We start from the raw sequence: 21,509 nt of genomic DNA on the forward strand, positions 1-21,509 counted from the left end.
CAAGAGCACTGCCAGATACCACCACGTGATGAGATTAAAAGTGAAATGGCCAGAGACATATACTTCTTTAAGTTACATGCAACACGGGGTTTCTGCAAATAAAGCTGCGTGAGAAAAGTTAAAAAAACTGAACTTTTATTTTGTACTTGTAAATCAGATTGTGTAGTTGCGAATTTTGTAACCTTGTAAACCAAAATATGTGTCATACATACATCAGGATGCAGGTTTTTAGGATCACCTCTAAAGGCTGAAACAATAACAAGTGGATGAAATCAAAAAATAAATGAATGCATGAGAAGAAACAACGTGCTCTAAAGAGACCATTACAGACTAAAGCAGGCAGAAAGGGCCAGAGTATTTAGTATTTTAGTATTTATTTATTTATTGTCATTGTCAAGAACAATGAAATTGCGTTTGGGGCTTCCATACAACCCCAAAAAAAGAAGAAAATAATAAATACCCCTTAAAACCCAAGTGTACATATTTAACCCAGTGTGACTCCAATGCAATAAGACAATCCTTAGCAATAATGTTCGTAGAAATTCAGACAAGGACCTGAGAAACATGACAAAATACAACAATGCAACCCATTCAATATTATTGTACTGTGAGATATGATATCAGATATGATAGTTATCTATTTAAGAAAGAGGGGGGGGGGGCAGGAGGGGGAAGAGAATAAAGATATGATGCACCAATGCAAACCAGTTCATTGCTATTAAGAAGTTGGATATGGTTATTGTCCGTGAGAGGGGGGCAGAGAGTTCAGGAGCCTCACAGCCTGTGGATACAGGCTGTTGGCCAGTCTGGATGTTCTGGCCTGTATAGACCTGTACCTTCTCCCTGAGGGCAGCAGATGGAAAAGGTGGCGCGCAGGGTGATGTTGGTCCCGCAGGATACTGTGCACCCTCCTCAGACAGCGAGTGGGGAAGATTCTGAGGGATTCTGAGTCTCAAATAAAACAGTGACCACAAACAGGAATACAGCATAAAAGACAGATATTTCTGGAAAACAACCTGTGAGAGTTCTCATGCAGTCTATCAAATTCCTACTCACACTGAAATGTTTTATGAGCCTCTGGCTTCTCAGCTGTGTGAGTTTTCTTGTGACACATCAAGCTACTTTTTTGACTGAAGCTTTTCCCACATGTATCACAGGTATACGGCCTCTCACCTGTGTGAGTTTTCTTGTGAATATACAAAGTACTGCTTCGACTGAAACTTTTCCCACATGTATCACAAGTATACGGCCTCTCCCCTGTGTGAGTTTTCTTGTGAATATACAAAGTACTGCTTCGACTGAAACTTTTCCCACATGTATCACAGGGATATGGCCTCTCACCTGTGTGAGTTCTAAGGTGGCGTTTCCAGGTACTTCTATCACTGAAGCTTTTCCCACAGGTATTACAAGCAAACAGTTTTTCACCTGTGTGGGTTCTCCTGTGATTATACAAATAACTGCTGTGACTGAAGCTTTTCCCACAAGTGTCACATGGATACGGCCTCTCACCTGTGTGGGTTCTCATGTGGATAGATAAATTCATTTTTTTATGGAAACTTTTCCCACATGTATCACAGGGATATGGCCTCTCACCTGTGTGAGTTCTCATGTGATCATACAAGTGACTGCTTCGACTGAAACTTTTCCCACACGTATCACAGGGATATGGCCTCTCACCTGTGTGGGTTCTAAGGTGACGTTTCCACGTACTTCTATCACTGAAACTTTTCCCACATGTATCACAAGGATAGGGTTTCACATCAGTGTTGGGTTTCTTTCTTTGGGCCTGACTCTTGATGGATTTTTGGCAAACATCAGACTCTCTACCTGTGGCAGCATTGCAGGGACTCTCTGACACAGTCCAGCTCTCCACATCATCCTGACGTCTGTCTCGCTTCTTCCTCTTCTTTGGCACTGAGGTCACAGTTTCACTTAACCCTGACTCTTCACACTTGCTGGATTCTTCATCTGTGCTTTCACTTTGAGGAGAGTCATCACAGAGGAGCTGCTCCCCGTCTCCTCCTGGTTCACTGTGCTCTCCTTCCTCAACAACAGTCACCATAAAGGTACCAGGCTCCTCCTTCAGTCCCAGCTGCTCTCCCTCCTGACTGCTGCACAGTTCCTCCTCTTCCTCTTTAATCTGTGGAGCTTCTGGTTCCTCCTGCTCCACACTGGAGCTCCTCTCCTGGTTCCAGAGCTGCTGCTCAGGGAGAACCTCCTCCTCCTCATAGATATGGTGCTGTGGGACGTCTGGAGAGAAAAATCGGATACATGAAAATGGTGAATATATTCATTATGCTATCCATTTTCATAAACACTTCTGCATCACCCAGACAGCATCTCAGCTCCGGGCCTACTGAGTTCTCAATAAGCTCTACAAGGCATTTGATCAACTTCTCATTCTAGGAGCAGTCCTGAAACAGCTACTGCTGACATCACCAGTGAGCTGGGACCAACCTTATCACCATTCTTATCAGCAGTGATGCTCCTAACCCTATCTCCCATCCTCTCCAGTTAGAATGACTGGCCAGTATTGGAATCACGTACACAGCTTTACGATATTTTACATCCTTCCTATCTGACACAAAACAGCTCGTTCACAGCAGAACCGTCAGTGTTGGGACTCCTCTTATTTACAATCTCTCCCTTTACTCTCACAAATATTCCCCACCATTGAGAAGTACAGTTTCAATTTTATGCTGATGACACAACACTTTACATCATCTAAGTAGCTTGGAGAGAAAAGCGTCTGGACTTCTTTAAGTTGCTTAAAGTCGTTTCACCTCTGAACCAGTTTTTGTCAAGCACGACATCCCAGTGTATTTCACACCCAGCAACACACTCCGACAGAAACTGGACAGAAGTCCTAAACAAACTTAACAATGTGGTGTTTGCTGTACAGTGTAGCGAGGAATGCTCAGACCTCTACATTGGAGAGACCAAACAGCCACTTCATAAATGCATGGCACAACACAGAAGAGCCACCTCCACGAGACAAGACTCGGCTGTCCATTTACATTTAAAGGTCAAAGGTCACTCTTTGTAAACTTGTTAAGACTTACAAGACTGCGCTGTGATCGTGGCAGGAGACTTTAACCATGCAAACCTGAAATCTGTCCCGCCTGGATTCATTAAAAACGTTTCTGACGAGGGAAAACAACACACTGGACCAAGTCTGCACCAACATGTGTGGGAAGCGCATCTGTAACCTGAAGGTCGCCGGTTCGATTCCTGGGCTCTCTGGCCGACATATCCTCGGCATAACCATGTATAATATCCACAAAACTTAAAAAAGGTTATACACACAGTACGGTAATATTATGTTGAAGCACAGTACGTATTAGAGATGGCACGATACCACTTTTTTATGTCCGATACCGATATCATAAATTTGGATATCTGCCGATACCGATATGAATCCGATATAGTGTTTTTTAATCAACAAAACTGTTTTTTAAATATCTTGCTGCATTTTGTATAAGTTCATACTCAAGTTTAAAACAACAACTACACTAAAGCTATTCTGTTATACCTGTATACAAAAAAAATATTTCATGGTTCAGCAATACTGATCAATCTAATAAACTTAAACCTACACCATCCTCCCTATTCTGGTATTTTAAAGAGTACTTAGCATAAATATTAAGCAACCTAACTAATAGGGTTCCAACTCCCAGCAACAACAAAAATAAATAAATAAAAAATAGGGAACCACCCCTCACGCTCCACCTCATGATGCTTAATCGACGTAATCAACCTTAATTTGATGCAGTGTGAAAAAAAATGCACAGAAATCAATTATTTTTCAAGAAATATTAAATAGATTCAACATCTTTCTTCAACAAAATTGCAGACTGCACAGATGGTACCTTCCCAAAGGAAAAAGTACTATAGCTTACTAGGGTATATATATTAGACTTAATAGTCACTATATACAGTAATGGACTTCTATTCATTTTGCATCAAATTAAAACTTTGGGTGTCAGATAATTATTTATTAAAAGCTAGACATTTTAAATGAGAATAAGAAAGAAAAGTATGTCTTTGTGCCCCCTTTTCCCTGTTAATGCCCTATCGGCCCCCCTGGCTAAACTTTGCTAGATCCGCCCCTGCACAGTTACCAGCGTCAGCTACGTAGAAAAAGATCCTGGAGTAGAAAGTAATATTAAATACATTCTAACAACAGCTGATCAAGCTTAAACGTGCTGCTGTTGTTCAGCCGCTGGTTTCCTCTTTCTGGTGCAAAGTGGGCCAAAAACAAACTAGAGACACGGACTCGTGACAGAAAAGCCGATCAGCTGATCGTTAAGCAGTTTCATGATTGAAGTAGCAGCAAGAAGAGGCAGTCGCTCCATATATCGTTTGTTAAGCTTAACGTGGGAATGCTTTACAAACATTCAGAGATGGACTTACACACTTGCTTTACTTCTCTCGGGATAACTTTGTCGGAGATGAAATGCCGGGTTGCTAGCGAAGCTCCACATGCTATCCAGACCACCGACAGGTCCCGCATGCCACAGCCGCTCTATCACGTGATGCATACTGCTCTGACGTGCTAACGTTCTGAGGTGAGTTACGGCGTGTTGCAAGTTTTGTGAGGTGCTTTCGTGATATCTCTAGTACGTATCACTCCGCGAGGCTCCGCCTACGATAGCCGTAATGCTCCAACAATCCATCAAGCGGTGCGGCTTCGTAGCTCAGCAAAGTCGTACTGAAACATTTGACAGATTTTCGAGCGCCGTGCACATAAACTCGTTTCGAGGTCAGTAAACACAACCAGAGTTCAAACATAAGGCACACGGGATTATAAGGGGCTCTGTCGACTTTCAGAAAAATCAAAGGATTGATTTTAAGTGCGCCGTATTTTCCAAACAACACGGTAATAACGACGGCCCGCTAGCATGCGCTACCAAAAATAGTGCTTTGTTGTATATCTGATGGACGAAAGCCAAACCAGTTCCACACCAGTGAAGCTGCAGCATTTTTACAAACCAGTTCTGGTTCATCGTTTCATTCAATGATCCGCTTTCGCTCTTCTCCTTCTGCGTCGCCGCCGTGTGCGTATGTAAACAAAGGCACTACGCATGCGCGTTTTACCCATATTCTATCTCCATGTTTCATTTTCCTATCGTTGCCCAACATTATACTATTACCGTGAACGGTATGATATGGCCCAGCCCTAACCCTAAACCAGTTCTTTATCTGCTTCAACCAACGAAACAGGGACACCATCACCCATCCTGCCGTTACAGAGAGGGACGACGCCCCCATCCAGCTGGAGCAGCATCAGGTCAGAGCCACACTGTGCAGAGTCAACGTGAGGAAGGCAGCTGGTCCTGACGGTGTAGCTGGTAGAGTGCTTGAAGCATGTGCAGACCAACTAGCAGAGGTTTTCACCACCATCTTCAGCCTCTCACTGCTACAGTCTGTAGTACCATCCTGCCTTAAGTCAGCCACCATCGTTTCAGTGGCCAAGAACACAGTGAGCTGCTTGAATGACCATCGTCCACGTGCTTGAGCAGCCATAATTACCAAATGTTTTGAACAGCTCATCATGTCCCACATTAAAGCTGCCATCCCTGCAGACCTCGATCCACACCAGTTTACATACTGGGCAAACAGGTCGACAGAGGACGCCATAATAACAGCTCTTCACACAGCCCTCACCTGGACAGTAGCAACACCTGTGTGAGAATGCCGTTTGTGGACCAGCTCTGCCTTCAACACAGTCCAACCCCACAAACTGTTTAATAAGCAACTCATGACTCAGCAGCTCACTGTGCAGCTGGATACTGGACTTCCTGCGTGACCCCAGAACATCAGGATGGGAGAGCACACCTCCTCCACCCTCATTCTGAATGTAGGTGTCCCACAGGGGTGTGTCCTCAGTCCCCTCTTATACTCACTTTTCTCCCATAACTGTTCACCAATCCACACCAGTAACACCATTATAAAATTTGCTGACACCACCATCATAGGACTGATCGACAACAGCGATGATTCAGCTACAGAGAGGAGGTTCAGCATCTGAAGCGATGGTGTGACGACAACAACCTGCATCTGAACACAGCCGAGACCAAGGAGATGGTAATCGACTGAGCACTCCACCCTCTACATTGATGGAGGAGGTGGAAAGTTCCCCGGAGTCCACATCTCGGCCAGCCTCACCTGGTCCACAAACATCTCCCACCAGGTAGGGAAAGCACAACAAAGGCTGTACTTCCTCAGGAAACTACGTCAGGCCCAGTTACCCCAGAGACTGCTAATTAACCCCAACCGCTCCACCATCGAGAGCCTTCTGACCTCCTGCTGCACACTCTGGTTCAACTGCTGCACCATGGAGGGCAAGAGGAAACTGCAGCGGGTGGTGAGGGCAGCAGAGCAGGCAATCGGCACCTCACTGACCCCCCTCAGAGACATTTATACTGGCAGACTTCAGCAGAAAGCCAGCATCATCATCAAGGACCCCCCCCCCCCCTTCCCTCTGGTAAACATTACAGGTCCATCAGGTCAAAAACAAACAGACTCAACAGAAGTTTTTACCCACAGGCTGTCAAACATGCCCTACCTCCACCCTGACTGGAGGATAAGTGCACCGCCAACACCCATAAATAAGGTGTAATGTCCATAAATCGTATTTCTATTTATACTTCAATGCAACCAACACCCCTACCTCTTTAAACTGTATTTATCACACACACACACACACACACACACACACACACACACACACACACACACACACACACACACACACACACACAGGTCTAGAGATGCTTTTTGAGTAAAGGTTTAACTACAGCCAGCTTGAAGGCCTGTGGTACATAGCTGATTATTAGAGATAGTTGATCATATTTAAGATGGAAGCATTAATTAATGGCAGGACTTCTTTGAGCAGTTTTGTAGGAATGGGGTCTAAAAGACACGTTGATGGTTTGGAGGAAGTAATTATTGAAGTTAACTCAGAAAGATCAATTGGAGAAAAAGAGTCTAACTTAACATCAATGGTACTAAGAGTAGCTGTAGATAATATTACATCTGTGGGATGATTATTGGTAATTTTTTGTGGTTCAGTGGTTGTTGATCAGTCATGAGAATTTGCATAATTAAGATTAATGAACTGACCTCACAGCCCATTGTCCTTCAGTGGGCTGGTTTCAGTCATTATGCAAATGTCCTGTTTATAAGATTGAAACCTGCAGTCAGCTGAGACTGAAGACGTCACCTGATGATGATAAAACGTTTCTCCCACAAAACGCTACGTCCAGATGAACAGAATCAACTCTTAATGACCTTACAGTAGGTCTGCCACGATCAGTCGACTATCAAAATTGTGTACGACTAATTTAATAGTCGATGCGTCGTTGGAAACTCTGTAAGATCCTGAAAGAATCAGGAATAAGTAGGATTTGAAAAACGCAATAACGAACTGAAACAGAAGATGGCAGCACTGCATCTACAAGCTGCCGTTAAATGCCAAGGAAGAAAAAAAAAAAAAAAAAAAGCAGTGTCCAAATTTAGGTGCCGCATCCTTCCGAGGGCGCAATTGTAGACCGATTAATTTCCCTTAGAGATCAATAAAGTATTCTGATTCTGATCACATGACAGCGACGTGACGAAGGCTGTCCAAATTTAGAGACCCCTCCAAATACACCCTTCATTTCCCCAGATTTGAAGGATGGGTCGGGTGTGTCCTTCGTGGCCCAACCTATCCCAGAATTCATAGCGCGGCCCAGCTCAGTTGTCAACAATGGCGGCAGCTAGTTAGTTTTAATATTACTCTTATTATTCTTTCTGGGTCACAAAATAAACGTTTAACATATTTTCATGGAGAATGTAGCTGTGTAAACCTCAAATATCTGCTCAGTTTATCAGGACACCACATATTTTCAAAAGCGCTCCGACGTTTTCGGAGACGTCTGTTACCCACTAGCTCGATAGCGAGCCGGGGGCTAGGCTAACTAGAGCCGTGAGAACACCGGACTCCCGACAAATCGTTTTCAAACCCACCGCCGTCTTTCACTACTCAGGTTAAACATGATATATGAGTCACTTAGATAACTTAAAAATGTTGTTGTTTGGCTTTTTTCAGTATTTTATTTGTTCCTGAGTAAATCGGTTTGGCTGAGATTAAAGTTTTTACACAGCTGAATAAACGTCAAGCAGACAGCTGATTATCAGAAGTGTGAGATGCTCCAGAATTTACTCCGGTGTCCTGTTATATTCCAGTTTGGATTCAGGAGACAGACACTTTCTCTACTTTCAAGATTAGGCTTCAAACTTTTTTTTGCTAAAGCATATCGTTAGGGCTGGACCAGGTGACCCTGAATCCTCCCTTAGTTATGCTGCAAAAAGCCATCAGTCACCATGGTGATGTACCCAGTAAGAAGTGTGAGAGGAAAACCCCAACCCTGCCTCACAGCAGCGTCCTCGGGTGAGTTTAAAGCTGAATGTTTGTTTAAACAGAGACACATCCACCTTCTGTCCTCCAGAAACATCCCTGCAGCCTCAAAGTAAACGTACCACAGAGCTGTGATCAGGATCCTCCCTCAGAGGGACACTCACCTGTCCTGTGCAGCTTGATTTGGGGTTTCCAGGTGATATCCAGCAGTCTGCGCTGACGCTCCATCTCTTCCTCGTACTGCACAGGATCATTATGAACTTCAGGCTCCTCCTTCAGTCCCAGCTGCTCTCCCTGCTGACTGCTGCACAGTTCCTCCTGTTCCTCTTTAATCTGTGGAGCTTCTGGTTCCTCCTGCTCCACACTGGAGCTCCTCTCCTGGTTCCAGAGCTGCTGCTCAGGGAGAACCTCCTCCTCCTCCTCCTCCTCCTCCTCACAGACCTGCTGCTGTGGGACGTCTGGAGGACAGAAGAAAGAAGTCACAACCACAGAAACATTAACAGGACTTTACAGCATGACTGCGTCGCTCGTGTGTGAGAGTAAAGCCGTCCAGTCAGCTGTAAGTCACTGATCTCAGATCTGCATTTATTCAGACGAACATCTGGAAGGTAAAGCCCCCTCAGCACAGCAGCAGCACCGCACTGCCACTACAGTTCATAAATTCAATATTAGGTGTCACTGTGCCGAGCTGCACATTAAACTCTGTGTCACTTCTTTCAGTCGCGTCCGTGACTCTGAACAACAACATGGTGGACTTTGTTGTTCTCACACGTGTGTAAATGTGACCACAGGAACCGTGCACGTGCTGTGTACCACTTTAGCTTTTATGTGACATCATCACAAAGGGCCCGGGCGACCACTCTGACGTCACTGATGGAGAAATAAAAAAGACGTATTGTTATGACGTTAACACTGAACTCTTTACAGCTCTGCAGAAGAAGAAAGGAAACCAAGGAAAAACCTTTTCAGGCTAGATTACTGAGTTTAGAAGGTGCACCTGAACGCACCATCAAACACACGTTTCACCGCCAAACAAAAAGTTTTTCAAACGATTCACAGGATTGAGTGATGGATCCAGGTCAGAGAAAAGCTCAAATCCAGGCTGATTTCAGCGCCTGCTGTTTGAATGCAGCGCAGCGCAGTCCTGTCCTCTGTTTGCTCTTTGTTAGCTCACATCTCCAAAAAGTCCTCACAATCAGAAACGTCCCGCAGAGCTGTGATCAGGATCCTCCCTCAGAGGGACACTCACCTGTCCTGTGCAGCTTGATTTGGGGTTTCCAGGTGATATCCAGCAGTCTGCGCTGACGGTCGATCTCTTCCTCGTACTGGACGATCGTTTTTTCAAACTCCAAGAATATTTGTTCAGCAGCAGCAGTTAGTCGCTCGTTGATGAACTCTCTCAGATACTGAACTGAAGGCATCGTTGCTGCCGCAGCTCACGCACTCAGCTCACGCACTCAGCTCACACACTCAGCTCACACACTCAGCTCACACACTCAGCTCACACACTCAGCTCACACACTCAGCTCACACACAGCACAAAGCCTCCAAAAGTTCACGCTGGAACAACCAAACTGCCGCTTTTAAAAATGTTTACTTCCGCCGGATGTCCCGCTCTGAAGTTCCGGCAGGAGGAGGATGTTCAAATACTTTGTTCCGCTTGGAATAAACGTCCTTCTTTCTTCCTAAAACCTATTTAAATGTACCAAACTGAGCCATAAATACATAAACAGCGTGTTACAAATAATAAAGGAGAGAAAATGGAAAGAAAAGGCCTCGTTCAGGTTTTTATCCATAATGAATCATATCCATTCTACTACTGATCATTCATATACTCAACACCAAAGAGTCTGACGTGAATGAATACTAACACACGGCTTTATTTTATTGTTTGATGTGGGTCTAAAATAAATGAGGAATTACACACGCTGTTCATTAAATGTGTTTGTGGCGTGCTCAGAGTCTTCATTGGTGGAAATCAGATCAAACTTCAGGATCTTCGACGTATTACTGCTGTGTGATTTTTATTACTATTAATGAAATGGATGAAAAGCTGACCCTGAGTAAATGTGGTTATCCCAGCTGGACTTTTGTCAAAGCTGGAGAAGAAAAAACCCTCAGTGATCCCGTATGTGTCAGCAGTATGGGAACAATTGAGACCCATTTTCTCTAAACACAGCGTCTTTGTGGCTTTTAAACCACAAAACAGGTGAACTCAGGTGCCTGTCCACATTCATGAGTGATGCAGTCATGCTGTAAAGTCCTGTTAATGTTTCTGCGGTTGCATCAGTAACTTCTTTCTTCCGTCGCTCCAGACGTCCCACAGCAGGAGGTCTGTGAGGAGGAGGAGGAGGAGGTTCTCCCTGAGCAGCAGCTCTGGAACCAGGAGAGGAGCTCCAGTGTGGAGCAGGAGGAACTAGAACCTGATTTATTGCTATTACTGAAGGTCCGCGGCTCCGAACCGTAGTAAAGGGACCTCTGACTAATACGTCGGGTTCGTGTCGGCTCGTAGCTGAAAATTAGCTTTACTTTGTTGTCTGGGTCAACTTTGCTAGCGAGAGACAGAGAGAGGCGTTGAAAGGCTGCTGCAACAGAACTTATTGTTTCAGAGGAAAACACGAACACGGTGTACAGTCGAGTCTTAACAGCTTACTTTCAGCTGGGCTCGTCAGGCACTCTTCTTGGCTGCAGTGGTTATTATTATATTTACATGCTTCCAGCTCCCGTTTCTGCTCCGTGACAGCTCGCACTTTTCCTTTATCTCCCTCCCTCGCTCACAGACACATAACGAGTATGGCGGTCCATTCTCGCTGCAGCACGGACTACACTGCCCATGAGGCTACATTCTTTAGGGCGATGCCTGTAGCATTCTGCCTATTAGCTTAGCCCAACAACAACAACAAAAAGGCGCTCTGTCACCCAGGAAACACACAGTCGCAGAGAGAGAGTGTCACCCTGTAACCATGGTAACCGTAACGCTGCCGCCTGGAACAACAGAACGTAGCTGTACACTTCTGTGGAACCAGCTTCCAGTTTGGATTCAGGAGACAGACACTATCTCTACTTTCAAGATTAGGCTTCAAACTTTCCTTTTTGCTAAAGCATATAGTTAGGGCTGGACCAGGTGACCCTGAATCCTCCCTTAGTTATGCTGCAATCCGGTTGTTCAGTGATGACGCGACGAATCCTACTTCCGGGTCTAAAGTAGTCTGCGTTTAATATGGCTTTTGTGTTGTTAACATGTTTAATGTTATGTATTTTCTTCTATTTGATCTCAAAAAGCTCCTAAAACAGTCAGTGATCACTGTTGACCTCCCTCGGCTTTTATTACCACTAATCATTTATTTAAGCTCAGTTTTTAAAACCTTAGGATGTAACTACAGCCCAGCCCATGCAGCAGTATATGAATGAATAACCTCGTATTGTGGATGGATTATCTCAGTTGTTCTCCTGGCTGAAGTTTGGTCCTTTTACAGCATCCTGCCATGCGATTACATTTGTTCCTGACCACCGAGAACACTCACGTTAACTTTCATCGAGTGGAAAAAAAGTTAGCTTGTTTATATTATGCTAACATAGCTGTGTCGCTAGCGGTCACGTAGCACATCATTATATACCAGCTAGCCCAACTTCAGTAACCCTACAAACGTCACTGCTGTTTAGTTTTCTGTCTTCATTTATGCTGGAAGTGATAACAGAGCTGTACGTTTGAATTTGTTTCCAAAACCCCGCAGTCAGGACATGCTATATTGTATTTAGATAGAAGCTAGCGAGCTAACTCCCTGCTAACTTCTAACTCCGTTAAATGTCATAAATTCCGTTTTCATGGATGCCTGGATGTTAAACTCAATTGTTACACCTGGTAGAGCAGAACGCTGATCATTTTATTAAAGATGAAAGACTTTAGACAGTTTTTCAACTCTCAGTAATGCCACAGTGATCGTTTGATATATGGACCTGCAGCGGAGTTTAGGCCCAGACACGGCTAGTGACATCAGACTGAACAACCGGATAGACATAGGCTGCCGGGGGATTCCCATGATGCATTGAGTTTTTCCTTTCCAGTCACCTTTCTCACTCACTATGTATTAACAGACCTCTCTGCATTGAATCATATCTGTTATTAACCTCTGTCTCGCTTCCACAGCATGTCTTTATCCTGTCTTCCTTCTCTCACCCCAACCAATCACAGCAGATGGCCCCGCCCCTCCCTGAGCCTGGTTCTGCCGGAGGTTTCTTCCTGTTAAAAGGGAGTTTTTCCTTCCCACTGTTGCCAAAGTGCTGCTCATAGGGGGTCATATGATTGTTGGGCTTTTCCTCTGTATTATTGTAGCGTCTACATTACAATATAAAACACCTTGAGACAACTGTTGTTGTGATTTGAAGCTGTGTAAATAAAATTGAATTGAATACATATGGCTAAAAGGATTCAAATGCAGCAAGTATACACGTTTCACATTAATGTAGTCTATAACCTAGTTATTTTCTGTAGCCTGCATAATTAACCTCCTAGGACCTGGCGTCCACATATGTGGACATCACATTTTGGGTTGTGTTGACCAAAATACAAAAGTTTTCTCTATAAGGGCCTGATATCCACTTATGAGGACATTACACTGCCACTGTCCTATCGAGATTTAAAATGAATATCCTCATATTTGGATCTAATTTTTCTCAGAAACGAAAATCAGGTGAAAAAAAAAATACATCAGGTAATTCTTTGTTTTAACATTCATCTGGTCTCAATCAGCCCAAATAGCATAAGAAATTAAAAATGCATGCCAGGGAAGAGTTCGGGTCTTAGGAGGTTAAACATCTCAGTTACATAAACATGTCATGTACTGTGTAGCCTTGTTAGAAAAATCACATTGTTACATGTTTACATTTACACAAAATGTCAGAAATCTGCACCTTCATAAACAAAAATTAAACCCAATTTTTCATGATTTGTTAGGTTCTCACTCTGGGGTCCAAAATATAATTGTCTATTTTGACTCCTTTTGGTTTTACATTATTTATATGTCACCTTCAAATGTTCTGACCTTTTTTGGTATCATTCTCTTCAGCTCAACCTCATGGTTCTGAATTTAGTTATTTTTTCATTGACATACTGTGTTAACACAACTGATCTGAAATCATAAAAAACAAAAACAAAATCCTAGCAGTAGTTATATTTTTTACTATAGAAATCACACCCGTTTAGTGAATTATTTTCATAACTTGAAATGCAAATATAAATTGTACATGTTGAAAACGTATGCACAAATTTTGTAAACAACTATTTATATAAAAATGCAATGCAATTTGTGTACAACCATTTAAAAATACTGCTATAACTAAATAAGAGAACAATCAGGTGTCACAATAAGATGGCCCACAAACTGTGCCAGTAAAAAGCCACAAGACAGAGGAGGACACCACAGACCTGAACCCTGCAGGCCTATAAATATAACGCTAAACAGCAAAAACAAACTTCACAACTAATTCTGAACTAGATTTTTCAAAATGAAAAGAAACAGCTCACAGTATAATTTGATAAATCCGTGGCAACAACACACTTCCTGTTTCCTGTAAAAGTTTGCATAGACAATTTCCCAAAAAATAAATAAATTACTACTTAATGAGATGCTTTTCTGTAAGAATCCAAAGGACAGCTTGACACCTCACCATTAGCATGAACTCTATCCTGTTGGCACATGTCATTAACATAATCACAGTGAAGCACAGTCCAAAGGTGCTTTCAGTATGAGGACTGCTTTTCTTTTCTACTTTGAAAAATGTATGCATCAAATAAGAACCTGCTACACGTGAGTCCTTTTCTAGTTTCCCACAACTACAGCGTCTCACCTGAGTGCCCTCTCATGTGGGCAGTAAAAATACCACGATCACTGAAACTTTTCCCACAAGTCTCACAGAAATACTACTTTGAGTGTGTTCTTACATGGACTAACAAGAGTTCACGAGACCGGAAGCTTTTTCCGCACAGCTCACAGGGATGTGTTTTCTCGCCTGTGTGGATCCTCATGTGGACAGACAGAATATTTTTCTGAATGAAGCTTTTCCCACATGTTTTGCAAACATACGGCTTCTCACCAGTATGAGTTCTGATGTGTCTTTTAAGTGTGGAGGAGTCAATGAATCTTTTCTCACAGATTTGACAGGGGTAAGGTCTCTCGCCCGTGTGTGTTCTCATGTGGATGTTTAAGTTATTACTTTGACAGAAACCTTTCCCACTAATTGTGCATGAGTACGGCTTCTCGCCCGTGTGAACCCTCATGTGATATTTCAGTGTTAGTGTGTCTCGGAAGGTTTTTTCACATACATTGCAGGGGAACGGTTTCTCCCCTTTGTGGATCTTCATGTGAACAGCTAAATGGCAGTTTTGGCTGAATCGTTTCCCACATGTTTTGCATGAATACGGCTTCTCGCCTGTGTGCGTTCTGTAATGTATCTGCATCTGAGATTTTTTCTTGAAAGTTTTTTCACAAACGTAACATTTTACAGACTTCACACCTGTACCTGTGTTACTCTCTCTCTCTGACATAACTGAGCTGTCTGCATTGTTATTCCGATGCTTCTTTTTTGACTCTGACTCTACGGTTTTAGTTGATCTTGCTTCTTTATAATGTTCTGCTCGCTGATCTCTGCTGTTGTTGTTCACAGAACTCTCAAAGAGAAGCTGCTCCCTGTCTCCTTCTGGTTCACTGTGGTCACTTTCCTCATAAGTTTCAGTCACCATAAAGGTATCCATCTCCTCCTTCAGTCCCAGCTGCTCTCCCTCCTGACTGCTGCACAGTTCCTCCTGTTCCTCTTTAATCTGTGGAGCTTCTGGTTCCTCCTGCTCCACACTGGAGCTCCTCTCCTGGTTCCAGAGCTGCTGCTCAGGGAGAACCTCCTCCTCCTCCTTACAGACAGGCTGCTGTTGGACGTCTGGAGTGTCAACAACAAATGAAAGAAGAGACATGATTAAAAACACAGCAAATAAACTCTGGTTAAAATCATAAACCATAGAATCCCCTGGTAAAATGCATATGTTTACAGCCCGATACAGAAACTGGTTTGGTTGCTACAGATACAACATCCTCCTGTATGGTGGACGATGTTGTTACAACTCACCTGTTTTCATTGGATTAAGGCTTAAATTTTACTAACTCAAGTCGTCTGTACAGAGCTCTTGAGTTGTGCTGTTGGTGTATTTCTAATGCAGAATCAAATCATTTGAATATGGTGACATGTCCACGCTATACAAAGAGAGAAGTACCTGTGGCCAAAAAGCTGAACCTCGGTCTCATTAGACCAAAATGTTTTTGGAAGACTTACTGTATTTTTATGCCAACTGTAGCCGGGCTTGGATGTTTTCCTTTGTTCGAAAAGGCTTCCCTCTTTGACACATCCCCCACAGTCCAGACTTATGAAGGGAGACGGCTGTCACTGCTTAACAGAAGTTCTTGCAGCTCCTTCGGTGATGCTGCAGGTCTTGCATCGCCACTGTCGTCCCATATTTTGTCTTCATTGTGTCCCAGGATAAATCTAATGCTGTGGAATTTATTTTCCTTTCTTCTGACTGATGTCTTTCAACAATGAGGTTGCTTTCATGCTTTGTGAGCTCTCTGTAAACTAAGACATTAACCCAAGAAGCCTGAAAGCAGTGACTAAATCAAAGTATTAGTCTAAGTGTGAGCACACTCATGCAACCAGCTTGACCTGACAGATTTGTTGGACTGTACAGGTTAAAGGTCACGTCAAAGGTGGGAAGGTGCTTCCAGGTCCTGTTCCAGGTCTGCCCTGACCTGCTGTTCCAGGGTAACTACTGCTAGCTTAATGAAAGAAGAAACCAAATTAAAAATAAAGTGTCAAACACGCCTGATCACGCGCTCTGATGGACTGATGCAGAGGAGCTGTCACACTCCTCCACGACGCTGTAGAACACCTTAGAGATGCCACGAGAGCTTTGCAGATATTTACTGAGTGTGTAAGCAGCAGCCAGGTGCTCATAACCAGCTTCACAATGAGCTGATCATTGGCAGTGTGAGCCTTGCTATGAAAGCAGATGTTTTGTTGGTCTCGAGCATTCAGGTGTGTGTTAACATGATGCTGAGGAGGAAAGACATCAGCAGTGATCTTAGAAAAGAAACTGCAGCTGCCCATCAACCTGGAAAGGTTATAAGATCATATCAAAATAAACCAAAGTCCATCATTCTGCAGTGCAGAAGATTAATGAAACAGGTCAGAGCATGCGACAGACCCAAGAGCTCATCTCAGACTCTTCAGTTTGCAGGTTTAAGCTTAAACTTCATGACAGTATGACTAAAAAAAAGCAGGGGAAGGCCTCTTCTGTCTAAAGAGAAAGCCTCCTGGAGCAGTATCCTTCAGACAGACAAGACCAAAGTGGAGATGTTTGTCCATAACGCACAAAATCAAACCCAGCATATCAGCAAAAACACCTGAGAGCAGCTGTCAGCACGGTGGAGGAGGGACGATGATCTCAGTGCACCGTGAACTCTTGTCTAAGTGTTCTAGAGTCAGTGTGAGGCCGTCTGTCCCACAGCTGAAGCTCGGACCATCAGCAGCAGCACAAAGATCCAACAGAACGGCTGAAACAGGAACGAATGGAGCAACTACGATGGTTTGGTCAGAGTCCAGAGCTCAACCTGAGTGAGACGCTGTCAGGCTCTCAGGTTTGGATTCTGATGAGTGGCTGAGTAACTGGTTTTTATGTTGCTTTGTTTACATATTCCACACTCCGTATTCCAGATGTTGCATCTGTAGATTCCTCGTTTTCATTAAATGATCCTGTTGACAAGATTACAGAGCTCAGCAAAAAAAGGCCTCTATGTCCAGCTGCACTGTTATCTTCAGACAACAATGAAAGTCTTTTTATAAAAGTGAACAAAAAGGCCTCGGCCTCCTGTCTCTGTCTTTCCGTAACATCGATGAGGAGCCCACATTTTCCTCACCACACCACCGATCAGCTGGACAGCTGATTAAGTAGAACATGAGCAGAGAAATAAAAATGGGGAAGAGGTTAAAGTGGATTCAGCAGGAGGGAGAACCCTTGAACCCATCACAGTGCAGCAAACTCAGTTTGATTAGCAGCAGTTTTATGAACAAACACAATGTGACAGATTTAAAAACACGAGGACTTCCATGTGAACGACAACTTCCTCCAGCGAAACTCTGATAAAACATTAATTACTGGTCCCGACCATATGATCTCAGAAATTAGGCAGCATTTCAGCTTCTGTTAAACCAAGCCTTCGAGACCTCGGTGTCGTATTTGACAGCTCGATGTCGCTTGGTCCACAACTGCTTTCATCGTCTAAGGAATATCTCAAAACTCAGGCTAATGGTGTCAAAGGCTGAAGTGCAGATGATTATTAATGCTTTTATTTCTTCCGGTTTGGATTTTTGCAAAGGTCTTTCTACTTGTTTTAGTTCTAACCTTTCAGGCTCCCCAGTGCATATCGGACCTGCTGAAACTGCATTCATCGTCCCGAGCTCTGAGGTCATCAGGTCACAGACTGCTGGTCGCCGCACGCACTCCATTTAAACTCGTGGTGATCGGGCCTTTCAGGCTGTGGAATTCTCTTCTACTGTTTTTACGCTGAAGACATTTTTATATAGACAAGCTTTCAATTAATTTTTATGTTGTATTTGATTGTTTTACATTGTTATTTGTTGTATTTTGATTCCTAGTATTGTGAAGCACTTTATGATTTTTATCTGTGAAAAGCGCTGCATTACAGAAGTGTCGAGCTGCCACTCAGGCAAACAAAAACCAGAGCTACATCATGTTATAATGCAAAAACTTTATTGTTCTAACAATAAACTTTTCTGCCGCGCTTAGCAAACGTAAGCTTATAATACGGTAGGAACATCATGTCAATTCAGACTTTAGAAGCTTCTTCGGTATTTAATCCGGAAAAGGACTGAATTTGATGAATAAAGCGCCAAAATGTCACAGCGTGATAATAAAAGACCCTCGGCTAGCTCCAGAACAAAGCTACTGCTAAAGGCTAATGCTAGCCAAACAGCCGTGTTGGTAAACCAACAACTGCCGTGACTACTCGGCTATTTCACTACCTCTCCCAATAACTGAGGATGTGATGGGCGAGTTTCCACCTCTACCAGTCTCATCCAGCCAGTCTCCGGCGCCAAAGAAAGGCGTTGCGCTCAAAGGAAGATAGCGTGGATGTTGCTGAAACTATCAAAGCTAATAAACGAAAGAATGGATGACCTCGCGTTACAGATTGCCGGAGTCAGAAGAATGGTGGGCTTTGCATGTGAGAAGATAAAAGATGTCAAAGGCAGAGACAAGCTCCAAAGAGGAAGAGCGTATTACACGCCTTATAAAACACTTTATCGACGAGGCTAATACTGAGAATTCCTACAGCACAAAGTGGGAAATTTGAAACAAGTGTTGAGACGGTGTGGGGCAAAAAAAGTCGAGTGCAGCAGCAGAAGAAAATCAGATTGTTCTGTCATATATTGACTCCCACCAGACGAGGTCTCGGAGGAGGACAGATTACGTCTTAGGACCTTTCAATCTAAACTGGATGAGATTTGCGCCAGAAAGCTGAAGGAGCTTTTGTTCGTTCAGGAAAAAGATGGATGGACTTATTACTTTAATTCCCAAACCTAAGAAGGACCTACTTTCTACAGACAACTGGAGACCAACAAGCCTCCTAAATAATGATTGTACAATATTAACTCTATTGCTAGCTAGAAGAATTAAATATATTTTGGATGATATTGTAGATGAGACACAGTCTGGTTTTATGACAAACAGGCACATCTCCAATAATATTAGACTCGTCTTGGATATTCTGGACTACTCAGCATCTGATGACTCATTGATCCTTGTCCTGGACTTCCATAAAGCCTTTGACTCAACTGAGCATGAGTTTATATTTCTCACACTTCAGAAATGTGGTTTTGGTGATATCTTCTGCAGAGCTATCAAAACTCTGTATTCCAATGCTAATAGCTGTGTTAGAATGAAAAACAGCACCACTTCTCGTTTTAGTCTTAATCGAGGTGTAGGCCGATCAGCGCGGATCTTTTTACTTTGCACCCAAATTCTTGCCTCTCATATTTCGAATAGCCCTGTGAAGGGTATAAACATAGCAGTCAGTTGGCAGATGATACCACAACCTTTCTTTAAAATGCCAACCAGGTGCTGACTGCTTTACATTTACAGGATTTCTCAGAAGGGTCTGGATTGATGCTAAACTTCAATAAATGTCAGTTATTACCTGTCAAAGAGTGTAATGTTCAGAGTCTTTGTAATATAACAGTTAAAAATGAAGCAACATATTTAGGTCTGATGAGCAAAGATAAAAAACAAAACAAAAACAACAGAATTTTACTAAATTTTCCCCAAATTATTAAAAAATCTCAAACCAAGTGAAATCAGTGGTTGCAGAGAGATTTAAGTTTAAAGGGGGGGTATTGCTCTGAAAAGCAGAAGGTCTGTCTCGACTGACTTATGCAGCAATTTCTCTGCATGTGGACGGCAAAACTTGTAAGGATGTTGACCGAATGCTCTTCCACTTCCTCTGGAAAAACGGGACACATTACATCAGCACGAGTGTAGTGATGAATGACGATGAACACAGAGGTTTTGGATTCCCTGCTCTAAACAATACATTAAAGATTAACCAGACAAAGCATTTTCCTAAAAATCAGGTCTCCATCTGGAATTGTATTCCTCACTACATTTTCTCTAAGTTTGGGGGTCTAAGTTTTGTCTTAGGTTGTGATTGTAATATAGATAAGCTTCCAGAAAACCTGTCGATGTTTCACAAACAAGTTCTATTAGCTTGGTCCCTTATATATAAACACAACTTTACACCCCATACGTGTTTAATCTGGAATAATAGGAACATAGTGCATAAAAATAAATCATTATTTTTTTCTAGGTGGGTTGAGAAACAGATTGTTTTAGTGAAACAGCTGTTTAATCCTAATGTGCAGCTTATGTCTTATTCAGAATTTTTAAACACTTATAAATTTTCAGCCACATCCAAAGAATATGTTGTATTATTTGATGCAATACCTCCGCGTATTATAATGCTTTCTACAGGTATTCAACCTTGCATATCATCTGCCTCTCTGAACCCTGTGGGTTCACACACTGGAAGAATCTGTCTGCTAATACGAATATTCCTGCTTTGTTCCAGAGAGCATCTCTTATTGGAATTCCTTTGTCAGTGACATTAACGAGAAAAATTCCTAACAAGTATCTGGGAAAAATTAAAGTGAAATAAGTCTCATTTAAAATACTTCATAAATATTATCCTGCTAATCATTATATGACAAAGGTCAAAGGGGACATAAATATGAACTGTGGATGTTGTGGAAGCCATCCTGAGACTGCGCAGCACCTCTGATCTGTTCACATACAACGTTTTGGACTCCGGGACATTCATCACTGGACATCTCGACAAGGACTTTACTCTGAAACGGGAAAATGTTGGATTTTGTTTATTTCGAAGGCAAAAAAGAAGGTGATATATACTTTACAATAAATTTGTTAGTTATCTTAGCTAAATTTTATTTCCACAAATGCAAATACAGTATCCAAAACCTAATTTAAACTCTACTATAATGATACTCTCTTACATAAGATTGATTCGTGGATCACTTAATAAAAATGATTTTGTGCTATTTAAAATCATTTGAACGTATGTAACTTCTTAATTCGTGCACATTCTCTGTATACTGTTTTTTAATAAAGGTTTTGGAAAAAAGAAAGAAGAGAAAAAGTCGGACCCGAGAGGAAACCGGAGCCGAGGCTCCACCTGCGCTCACCTGCCGTGATCTCCAGCAGAGCTGTGATCAGGATCCTCCCTCAGAGGGACACTCACCTGTCCTGTGCAGCTTGATTTGGGGTTTCCAGGTGATATCCAGCAGTCTGCGCTGACGGTCGATCTCTTCCTCGTACTGGACGATCGTTTTTTCAAACTCCAAGAATATTTGTTCAGCAGCAGCAGTTAGTCGCTCGTTGATGAACTCTCTCAGATACTGAACTGAAGGCATCGTTGCTGCCGCAGCTCACACACTCAGCTCACACACTCAGCTCACACACTCGGCTCACACACTCGGC

The 21,509-nt window shown here is 42.9% G+C and overlaps 2 protein-coding genes across 2 annotated transcripts; both read right to left on the reverse strand.

The window, feature by feature from the left end:
- Positions 1 to 653: 653 nt before the first annotated feature.
- On the reverse strand, positions 654 to 9,852 carry LOC146647337 (uncharacterized). Its single transcript, XM_085388876.1, has 3 exons — positions 9,651 to 9,852; positions 8,566 to 8,859; positions 654 to 2,250 (listed from the first exon to the last, which is right to left on the reverse strand). Exons 1-3 carry the CDS (start codon positions 9,820 to 9,822, stop codon positions 1,049 to 1,051), a joined length of 1,668 nt encoding a protein of 555 aa, XP_085245002.1. The 5' UTR covers positions 9,823 to 9,852; the 3' UTR covers positions 654 to 1,048.
- A 3,749-nt stretch (positions 9,853 to 13,601) lies between these two features.
- Positions 13,602 to 21,214, reverse strand: LOC146647338 (uncharacterized). The gene has a single exon (XM_085388954.1). It carries the CDS (start codon positions 15,408 to 15,410, stop codon positions 14,322 to 14,324), a length of 1,089 nt encoding a protein of 362 aa, XP_085245080.1. The 5' UTR covers positions 15,411 to 21,214; the 3' UTR covers positions 13,602 to 14,321.
- Between the last annotated feature and the right edge of the window lie 295 nt (positions 21,215 to 21,509).

The sequence above is a fragment of the Rhamphochromis longiceps genome, linkage group LG18 (assembly GCF_057381845.1).
Source record: "Rhamphochromis longiceps isolate RC_006_pf linkage group LG18, R_longiceps_female_GT1.1, whole genome shotgun sequence".
NCBI classification, from domain to species: Eukaryota; Metazoa; Chordata; class Actinopteri; order Cichliformes; family Cichlidae; genus Rhamphochromis; species Rhamphochromis longiceps.